The sequence below is a fragment of the Aquarana catesbeiana genome, linkage group LG02 (genome assembly GCF_042186555.1).
Source record: "Aquarana catesbeiana isolate 2022-GZ linkage group LG02, ASM4218655v1, whole genome shotgun sequence".
NCBI lineage: Eukaryota > Metazoa > Chordata > Amphibia > Anura > Ranidae > Aquarana > Aquarana catesbeiana.
This window is the reverse complement of record NC_133325.1, coordinates 418,920,456-418,931,856: the sequence shown is the minus strand read 5'-3', so window position 1 is coordinate 418,931,856 and position 11,401 is coordinate 418,920,456. Positions and strand designations below refer to the sequence as shown.

The following is an 11,401-nucleotide window of genomic DNA, read 5'->3' as shown; positions in this document are numbered from 1 at the left end:
CCCGCTGGCCGGCACTCGGATCGGAGTGCCGGTTATATGTGAGTGTTATTGACGTGCTTTTTCTTTATCAATTTTAATAAACTTTATACGGAGAACACTATGGTTTGTTGCTTTTTATCTTATTCTATATTCATCATCTGCCTATACTGAGCATTGTGAGCTGAAGGAAGTGAAGGAGTATTATAAAGACTGATCCATTCAATCCTTAAAGCGTTGTGACCTGTTTCAGGTCGAATATCTGAGGTGAGGGGCCATCTAAGAGTGGTGGAGGGATAAAGTCACCATCCAGATACTTATTGTCACCGGTGGTTCCTGCTCTTTCATACTGTTACCACACTACAATTTTTTATTAGTTGTTTATGGATTCTTATTTGCGCAGCACTTTTTATTTATATACATGTTTTTGAGGTATTTTTTGAGTTGACCTTAGTGCCTGCCTGCATTTATATTGTCATATCAGTCAGCGCTGAATTTATTACATTATTTCAAAGTTTTCAAACAAACACATTTCACATTGTCATTATGGGGTATTGTTTGTAGAATTTTGAGGAAAATAATGAATTGAATCCATTTTGGAATAAGGCTGTAACATAAAAATATGTGAAAAAAGTGAAGCGCCGTGAATAAATTCCAGATGCACTGTATTAGTCTGTGTGAAGGTTATAGAGTCTACAGACTATGGTATAGATACAGTATTTGAAAATTGATCAGTCCTGATGTGCTGACTGCCTACATCATTTCTTGAGACCCTAAAATGCCAGGATAGCACAAATGACCCCTTTTTTGAAAAGTAGACACTCCAAGGTATTTAGTAATTTTTGTCACAGTTTTTTGGGAAAATTAAGAAATTAAATAAAAAGGGTTTTTTCACAAAGTTGTCAATTTACGCTGGTATGGAGTATGGCCGTAATCAGGGTGCTGATATGCCATATGGCGTTAATCAGAACACTGGTATGGGGTATGGTGGTGATAAGGATGTTGTTACGTGGTATGGCAATGATCAGAATGCTGGTATGGGTTATGGTGGTGATCGGGACGCTGGTATGGTGTATGGCAGTGATCAGGATGTTGGTATGGCATATGGCAGTGATCAGGATGTTGGTATAGCATATGGCAGTGATCAGGATGTTGGTATGGCATATGGCAGTGATCAGGATGCTGCTATGGGGTATGGCAGTGACCAGGATGCTGCTATGGGGTATGGCAGTGACCAGGATGCTGGTATGGGGTATGGCAGTGACCAGGATGCTGGTATGGGGTATGGCAGTGATCAGGACACTGGTATGGCGTATGGTGGTGATTATGATGCTGTATGGGTTATGGTGATGATCAGGATGCTGGTGTTGTGTTATTGTGAGCACTAATGACAGTGGGTGGCTGCACTCTTTATAGTAATTACACTGCGGGCAGTGATCAGGTACACTGGGGTTGGCTGGTACTACAGTCTGTGAGTGTGCATTTAGTGACAGGCTGCTGTACACTCACAGGCTTGTAATGGTTCTCTCTGCTCTCAAAAGGTTATCTCTGCAAAAGTATTTACCATGTGATTGGACACAGAGGTAATGTGATCGGTGGTGTCTGACGCTGCACTAACTCTCCTTGCACAGCACCTCCAATGTCATTGTATAGTGCTCTCACTGCCCTTCCTATTCTACCCCCCCCCAAATCATGTCAACCTTGTATTACTTCACACCCCTTTTACCCAGCACCCTCTGTCTTCAAACTGCCCTCACCCAGCACCCCCTGTAATGCTGACACTTCACATCCTGTCACCCAGGTCTTTCCATATAAGCAGCACTGACCCAGCATCCTCCTATCACCCTGTAATGCTTACAAAGCACCCTTTGTCATTCAGCAACCCCATATCACCCTTAGGCCCCTTTAACAAGGGTCCGATCAGGTCCACCTGTGAGTTTTCTAGGAGGACCTGATTGGACTGTCCATTGACCCCTATGGACCGGCAGGTGTAACGGAACACAAGTCTGGTTACCTCTGGTTCACTAAAAAACAGAAGGGGATCCATCCAGGCATTTTTGGATCGATAGTAAACAGACAGCTGACTCTGTTTGCTCATAGAGCAGAATGGGCTCTGTCCACGTTTGCCCTGCAGAAACTGAGCGGACGCGGATGTGTCATCCACTCGTGTTGACCAGCTCACATATCCCCTGGTGATCTCAGTGGTGTCCGCCCCGGGTGAAGTGGCCCTTATATTGCACCCCTATAATTGACCCTCTGTCATCAAACATTCCCATGTCACCCTGTAATGGTTACAATGCACCCACCACCATCCCCAGTCACCCTTTAGTGCTGACACTAAACCACCTTATTCCCTCATTTCCCATCACCAAGCACCCTGCATAGCTAACAGTGCAACCGTGACCTTTGTGCCAGGCCCCCTCACCAAACTTCAACTGGGTCCACTCCACCTGCACCTCCCTGTAGCACTGCACTCCATACACTATCACCCTGCTAAGCTAACAGTGCAGCCATGTGTACTCCACCACAGCTCTATGCCACCCTATAACACTGCACCCCCTGTTATCTAACTCCCCTTCACACAGCAACCCTTTATTGCTAACAGCACATCCCTGTCACTCATCTCCCTAACACTGCTCCTCTCTCTTCTCATTGCACATCAGCTGTATCCTATCTTCTAGGAACAGAGTGACGGTGACATGGAAGTTGTTTTTCCCGGGGTTTGAGTTCACCCCGTGCATACCCCTCCCACTTCCTGTCCCTCGGCTGACATCACTTCCGGGTCCCTGTAGTGGACGGGACGTAGACGTGAGTTCAATGTCACTTAGGTAAGGGAGGCTGAGTGTTACTTTATACCTGTACACAAGTCTGTGATAGTTCTCGTCATTAGAGATCACAGGTCAAGCAGTGCCGACTATGTCATCCATAACCTGAGGAGACTTTACTACATAGCTACAGAAGAAGGACCTCTCCTACCTTCATTACAAAACGAGCACAACCAATAGAACGGACACTCCTGTGTTTAGCTTTCCCAAATGTAGTGATCAGTGAAGTAAACACATTGAGTTTGTCGGGCTGTTGGCAGCAGAGATGAATGGGGCACCTGTTCCTCCTGATTGCAGCTAACTACCAGCTCACCATGTACCAGAGCTAAACACCCAATGTACATGGGGCATTAAAGTGTCCAATCAGATCTAGGACACACACAGTTCGGTTTTCTCTAAACAAAGGGAGATTTACTAAAAGATCTGGTGCAGCTGTGCATAGTAACCAATCAGGTTCTAGGTTATATTGGCAAAACTTAAAGGGGTTGTAAAGGTTCATGTTTTTTCACCTTAATTCACCCTATGCATTAATGTGAAAAAACACTTGTCAGTGACCAGGTGTTACTTACCTGACCCCTCAAACTTGTCCCACATGCCATCTCTGCCTGGGGTTCTTGGCTGTTGATTGGATAGATTGATAGCAGCACAGCCATTGGCTCCCGCTGCTGTCAATCAAATCCAATGACGAGGCGACGCCGAATGCTGGCTTCGGGAGCACACCCGCAAGGTAACCCCCCAGGAGAGCGCTTCTCCCAGGGGGTTATCTAATGCAGGGAGGAGCCAAGAGAGCCGCTGAGGGACCGCAGAAGACCAGGTTCGGCACTCTGTGCAAAACGAGCTGCACAGTGGAGGCAAGTTTGATAATTTTTTTTTTTTTTTAAATAACAAACATAACTTTAGTGTCACTTTAAAGTGATACTAAAGTCTCTTTTTTCTTTAAAAATAACAGACGTGGTTATACTTACCTGCTCTATGTAGTTGGTTTTGCAAAGAGCAGCCCAGATCCTTCTCTTCTTAGGTCCCTTGCCGATGTTCCTGGCCCCTCCTTCCTGCCAGGTGCCCCCATGGGGCACCCCAGCCATGCTGCTGCTCTGTGTGTCCATTCAGACACGGAGCCACTATTTGGCCCCCCTCTCCTCATTGGCCTTTGACAGCAGCTGAAGCCAATCAGGACTGAGAGTCCAAGACAGCTGAGGCACTCGTGTACATTGCTGGATTGAGATGGGGCTCAGGTAGGTATTGGCCCACGTTCACACTGGGGGCAGGTTGGAAATCATGCAAGTTCAGCTGGACTTGCACGATTTCAAACTGGTATTTCAGTCTGACTTCGGGGGCGATTTGACAGACATCTGTGCTGGTTCATGCACAAATGTCTATTGAAATTGCCTCCAAAGTCGCCAAAAATAGTGCAGAAACTACTTTTAGGAATCGGTGCAACACTGCAAAGTCGGCGTCGCACCAATTCGAACGGTGCCATTGCCAGCAATAGGCTCCGATTTGACTTGTCAAATCTCATGCCAAATTGGCCCAATGTGAACATGGGCTGAGAGGTGCCGCTGCACACATAAGGTTTTATATCTTAATGCATAGAATACATTAAAGTGATTGTAAAGGCTTGTTTTTTTTTTTCCTAAAAAAATAACAAACATGTTATACTTATAGATTTTCACAGAGCAGCCCTGATCCCCCTCTTCTCGGGTCCCTCTTCTGTGATCCTGGCCCCTCTCTCCTGTTCAGTGCCCCCACAGCAAGCAGCTTGCTATGGGGGCGCCCGAGCTCCCTGTGTCCATTCAGAGACAGAGCCCCAACCCGGCCCCTCTCTCCCCTGATTGGCTAGCTGACCTTGATTGACAGCAGCAGGAGCCAATGGCACCACTGCTGTGTCTCATCCAATCAGGAAGGAGAATCTCAGGCAGCTGAGACACTCGTGGACAGAGATGGGGCTCAGGTAAGTGTTAGGAGGGCTGCTGCACACAGAAGGCTTTTATCTTAATGCATTCAGATAAAAAAAACTTCTGCCTTTACAACCCCTTTAAGGCTGCTTTCACACTAAGGAGTTTTTGAAGCATTTTTGCTTAAAAAAAAAAAAGTGCCTAAAAAGCTAAAGAAAAATGCATCCCTTTAAATTCTATTTATGTGTTCACACTGGGGTGGTGCGCTTCCATTGCATTTTTGAAGCATGTTTGGTGAGTTAAAAAAACCTCACCAAAAACGATCCTCCCTATTGAAATGAATGGGAACTGCATCTAAAATGCCCCAAAAACGCACACAATAAGCATGTTTGGTGCAGTTTGAGTCACACCTTCCTCAAATGCTGAAAAAGTGCAGCAAAAATGCTCCATTAACGCATAGGCATTTTACAGGCAGTTTTGATGCGAACCAGTGGGGTTGATTTACTAAATCCACTTTGCACTACAAATCCACTTGGAGGTGCACTCGCTGTCGATTTGAGGGGAAGCTCTGCTGATTTCTATCATCTAATCATGTAGAAGCAAAAATGCTGTTTTTTAAATTTTCCTTGTATTCCCCCCTCAAATCTACAGCGACTGCACTTCAAAGTGCACGTGTAGTGCAAAGTGGATTTGCCTTTAGTAAATTAACCGCAGTGTGAAAGTAGCCTAATTGAACAAGCTGAAGTTAGAAGCTGATTGGTTACTATGCACAGCTGCACTAGATTCTGTGCGCACCAGTTTTAGTAAATCCCCTCCTCGGTGTGAATGGTACCATTGAAAAATCATTACATGCATGTATATGTGTTAGAAATGCCCTCTAAATGCATACAACACACCTGTCATGGGTTAAAAAAGACCCATATACTCGTTTTGGCTTTCACCATGATTTATGCTTCATATTAACAATGAGAAACTGTGCACAAAATTGTATAGTGAACAGAAACCCTGTTTAATGTCACTGGCATTCCAAAACTTATAATTATTTTATTATCCCCTATAAGGCTGGATTCACACCTAGGCATTTTTAGTGCATTTTGCAGATTTGCACTACAGAACGTGTTCCATAGGAAACCATGTTAAATGGACTGTAGTGCAAATCTGCAAAATGCAAAAAGCACTAAAACTGCATAGATGTGAATCCATCCTAAATGATTTTTATTTAGAATAGAGCTTTGTCATTTTCCTGCTTCCGATGTCCTCTAAATAAAATGTTACATTTGGGTTTCGGTTTCTAAGGTTTGGAGAGCTGATAATTAAGGATGAGCTCAGGTGTGTTTGAAAGCTGCACGTGCAGAGCCCGCCAGGAAGTCGGCACTGCACAGCACTAATCACAAGCAGTGAGACATTGTCCTGATGTGCGGCTGCAGAGATCGGGAAATGTCTCACTGCCTGTGATTAGCGCTGTGCAGTGCCGACTTCCTGGCGGGCTCTGCATGTGCGGCTTTTGAACACACCTGAGCTCATCCTTACTGATAATAAGAAGAGTAGTTAAGCCAGGGTCCAGAGTAAAACTAGGTACACATGGATCGAATATTTGGCCAGTTTAGCAGGGACAGGCCAAATTTCACTCTGTGTAGCCCTTTTGTTCAACAGAAGCCAATCATTAGATCGGCTTCTGTTGAACGGTCATGTTGGAAAATCTGCTTTTTATCAGCCGCTGCAGCACTGATCAGTGTATTCTGTCAGGGGAGGGGTTTCAATTGTTAGAATACAATAACGCAGCGGGGGGGGGGGGGGGGGATTTCCATCTTAATTTGTTAGTGGATTAGAGTGGAATGGATTAGAGCACCTGTCAGTTTTAATTGGTGTCAGTGCCCCCGTTAGGGAGATTCACTCTTTCGGTTTGTTCTGTTTATCGTTATCACCAAGAGTGAAACTGAAAGAAATTAACACATTTTTGGGATGTCCCCAGAATAGGGATAGAAGGGAAATCTTCCAATGGGGACACTAGTTCTGGTAGCAACCTTTGTAAGGACTTGTTGTCACTTCCTGTTTTGGCTATGGGATGGAAAGTGAAGGAAAATCTCCCTCCCCAATGTGCGACGTGGTTCCCAAACAAAATTGACGGCCTTTTTCCCCCACAAATAGAGCTTTCTTTTGGTGGTATTTGATCACCTCTGTGGTTTTTATTGTTTGCTCTATAAACAAAAAAAGAGCGACAATTTTGAAAAAAAAGCATTATTTTTTACTTTTTGCTATAATAAATATCCCCAAAAAATATATAAAAAAAACATTTTTTTCCTTTTGGTTTAGGCCGATACGTATTCTTCTACATATTTTTGGTTAAAAAAAAAATCACAATAAGCGTTTATTGATTGGTTTACACAAAAGTTATAGCGTCTACAAAATGGGGGATAGTTTTATGGCATTTTTATTAATAATTTTTTTTTGGCGGCGATCAGCGACTGTTATCGTGGCGGACATGTCGGACACTTTTGGCGCTATTTTGGGACCATTCACATTTATACAGCGATCAGTGCTATAAAAATGCATTGATTACTGTGTAAATGTGACTGGCAGTGAAGGGGTTAACCAGGAGGGGGCGCTGCAGGGGTTAAGTGTGTCCTGGGGATGTGTTCTAACTGTGGGGGGGATGGGCTATGTGTGTCACGACACTGATCACCGCTCCGATCCCAGTGTCCTGTCACTAGAAAGAATGGGGAAATGCTTGTTTACATCAGCATTTCCCCGTTCATCCTCTCCGTGAGACAATCGCGGGTATCCCCACGGACATCGAGTACACAGAGCTCGCGGTGGGCACGCGCGCACACAATGCTGCGTCTTAAAGGCGACGTGCAGGTACGTTAATATGCCTGTCCATGCCATTCTGCCAATGTATATTGGCATGCCCCGGCCGACAAGGGGTTAAACCTAGTACACACGATACGATTGTTGATAACCGAGCGTCTGATTTTTGTCAAAAGGGCGTGTGCCTGGATTTTGTTTTGCATACTAACGGTACACAATTGTCGTGCCACAAACACGAACATAGTGATGTACTATGAGGAATTTCAGCTCTTAAGCGCCACCCTTTGGGCCCCTATTGCTAATTTTATGTTTGGTGAACATTGATTCCGAGCATGCATGTTTGTACTTTCGACTTTTGTGTGACGGATTTGTGTACTGACCATACGAAAATCTGACGTCAAAATTTACTAGCCTGTCATCCAACATTTGTTGGCCGAAAGTTGGACAACAATTGTCAAAAGGAGCGTACTAACAGTAAGATTTTAGAATAACAGTCTGTCAACAGACAATCCCCTGCCAACAATCGTACCGTGTGTAGGAGGCTTTACTCTACCCAAAATGTAAGTGAGGTCTCCAGAACTGGACTCAGTATCCTATTTGAGGTCTCACTAAAGATCTATATAGGGGAATCAGGACCTCCTGCTGGTGACTGCTCTAGTGATGCATCCTAGAATTCTATTCACTTTTCCCACTGCCTGGCCACACTCTCTGGTTTTTTTTTTTGGTGAGAATTCTTACCACAACCACTTGCATTAGGTGTGGTTGCAGTAGCAGTTCGTTTGGCAGCAGTACTGCCTGCCAAAAAGATGATGCTATTTAAATTTGCTGTGTTGCAATTAGGGGTCGACCGATTATCTGTGCAGCCGATATTCACTTTTTTTTAAGCTTTGGTATCGCTAACAAGCTTACCGGTATTGCTTCAAGCGGTTGTTCCGGGGGTGATGCTGCAGGCATCTCCCCGCTACCGTTCTTTAGAACGGAGGGTCTACTTTCTTGTAATAATGACCGATGCGGCTCAGCAGCCGCTCGACTGTTATTACAGGGAGCGGGAGGGGACATCCCGCCACTCCGCCGGGTCTCCCGCTCCACCAGGAGGCCCGAACGATCAGCCGGCACGGCCGTTCGCTGGCTGAAGATCCAAACAAAGCAGATCAGCATTGTTCGGGTCTCAGATCTAGTAACTCAGAAGTGATGTCATGACTTTACTTCTGGATTACTGGCATCCTAAAGGCGCCAGTTTTAAAAAATAGAAAGTATTCAAAAATACAGATCTTGACATTTGGAATACTTTCAAGTGCAGAGGAGGGGTTTGGGGACTTATGGACCCCAGATCCCAACATAACGAGCACCGGTGCTTCCTATTACTGTCACAAGGGATGATTGTGATAAAAAAAAAAATTAAATCTACAGAATATCAGCACCGGATATTGGCTATTGACCTGAAAGGCAGCCAAAAAAATTTGGTATCAGCACTGGAAAAACTATATCGGTGGACCCCTAGTTGCAACTATGATATTGTGTACAAACATCTCCACTGGTGGTGTTAATCTGCTGCTGTGTGCAATGGGGGGCAGTTAAAACGCAATCAGACTACCGTATTTCTCATCTCTCTGCAACCTGTGTGAAGACAAAAAAAATCCCTTTTTTTTAATACTTGTACCTCATTTCTCTACGCAAGATCCACTATCAAATATCAGAGATAAAAAGTAAACATAAAAAAAGAAATGGACAATACAGAAAAAAGACTGTGAATGAAATAATCCAAGCCATTTAAAAGAGAAGTATGTTTTTTTTATTTTTTTTTATTTCCCCATTATACAGTATTTACCTAGGTGGATGCAGTATAGGTCTGATGCTGCATCTGTCCCCCGTCGCCTCTTCACTGAGACCCGAGCAGAGAGCTGCTGCCTGTCAGTCAGCAGCTCTCTTCTCTGCTCCTCCTCGCTCACTGGAGCACTGAGCTGTGGAGGGGGGTAGAGCGGGCGTTTCAGGCTCTCAGCTGCTTGCTGAGACAGGCATCAGTTCAGACTTTATTGCCGTGATGACGTGGTGCCTGGACTGATTTGTGTGACGTCAGCAGATAGTGGACTTCAGACCACTCTCGGCTGAAAATGGGTCACAGGAGTGCAAAACGGATTGTACTCCTGTGACCCATGGGAGAAGCCCAGCCAAACGAGCTCAGGCTGGACTTCTCCTTTAATTATTAGAACCCTGTGCATGAATAGGTTTCCTTTACTGGCCAGAATAAGCGCCTAGGTAAGAAAAACACAGACTACTGTCTGCAAAGGCCCTGAGGGCTGCATGATAGTAGCCAAAGGACCACATGACCGCAGAATGGGCACCAGGTCCCTATACAGATTGAAACCGCATTACCGCCTTCCTTAGCTGTTAAACCAAATATCAGAGCTGAGATGCAGCATTTTACTGCTTTATGCTGCTTGGCTCTCCACCTTACAATTTTTTGCACGCTGAAAGTCTACAACCAGTTAATTTTAGTTTTTCTTTTTTATATTAGTTCTGATGAGCTCTTTAAACCTATACATGTGAATATTAATAAAACCAACATGTCATTTTAGAGGTGCTTAAAGTGATATTAAAGGCAAAAAACCATGTCATATTTACCTGCACTGTGCAGTGGTTTTGCACAGAGCGGCACAGATCCTCCTCTTCTCAGGTCCCCCGCTGGCACTCCAGGCCCCTCATTCCTGTTGAGTGCCCCCAGAGCAACCAGCTTACAATGGGGGCACCCAGGCAGACGCGATTTAGAGCCGCTGCTCAGTGTGTCACTTTATGTCATGTTGTGTCTGTTCCCTACTCCTCTCATTGGCTGTGATTGACAGCAGTGGGAGCTAATGAGGAGGGAGAGTCCCCGGAGAGCCAAGGCTCTCGTGCTCATTGCTGGATCGAGAGGGAACTCAGGTAAGTATTAGGGGGAGGGGGCTGGGGGAACTGCTGCACACAGATGTTTTTTTCTTTTTACCTTCAGCCTTTAGAACTACTTTAATGGCTTTGTTTGTTATATGAGTTATTACTAATGCATGGTAATCATCATTTCTGTCACCCTGATTACTGCAGGCTGTCACCTGAAGCTCTCTTTCTACAATAGTAGCTTTGCGATTTATCTGAGCCAGAATGTGGCCTGTGATATTGACTGCAGCAAGGACGTATGCTCCATACATTACCTTCCCAGTGGCACTCGTGGTGGGAGCGGTGGGATATCACTTGGAATGGTTTATTCGTGGAACCCCACAACAGACTAAAGAAGAGCAGAGCATTTTAGAAAAAAGAGAGGAAAGAATCCTACAGGAGGCTGCAGGACGGGATCTCACTCAAGTCACCAGTCTGAAGGAAAAACTGGAATTTACACCCAAAGCTGCCCTTAATCGCAATCGACCAGAAAAAAGCTAAAAATATGAAACTCCTCCCATTTCTTAATTTTAGGTGGTATTCTGATTGTACCAGAGACCTGATGGAAGAACATTGTATACATCCCTTCAGTTCAGAACAGTGAAGATTGATGGTGCATCTTTATAATTTTGAATATATTTCCTCTTGATGGGCTCTTCAGCAGAATCCTTTTACCTCTTTGGTTTCAAGTCTTTCACCTCTAAACTTGCTCACCCCTAAAAAATGGATTGCTGTTGCCCATGCTTTGTCTTATATAAAAACTATCTAATACATAAATGGAATGTTGTGTATCTCAAGATTTATTTCTGGTTGGGCTCACTCACTGCATTGCCACATAAACAGAACAAAATGTGTTTTTCTCTTTTAAATAAAGATATAATATGTCATGATAAAAATATAAATTATATCGTCTTCCTAAGTAGAGATGTCCAGTCTGTAATGAGAAAACAATCATGTAATATTTTATTAAAGTGGGAGTAAAGTTCCAAGCAT

The 11,401-nt window shown here is 44.4% G+C and overlaps 1 protein-coding gene across 1 annotated transcript; it reads left to right on the top strand.

The window, feature by feature from the left end:
* Positions 1-2,700: 2,700 nt before the first annotated feature.
* On the top strand, positions 2,701-11,190 carry SMIM12 (small integral membrane protein 12). The gene is made up of 2 exons (XM_073615441.1): positions 2,701-2,804; positions 10,577-11,190. The coding sequence occupies exon 2, from the start codon at positions 10,634-10,636 to the stop codon at positions 10,907-10,909; it is 276 nt and encodes a 91-aa protein (XP_073471542.1). The 5' UTR covers positions 2,701-2,804; positions 10,577-10,633; the 3' UTR covers positions 10,910-11,190.
* The last annotated feature ends 211 nt before the right edge of the window (positions 11,191-11,401 follow it).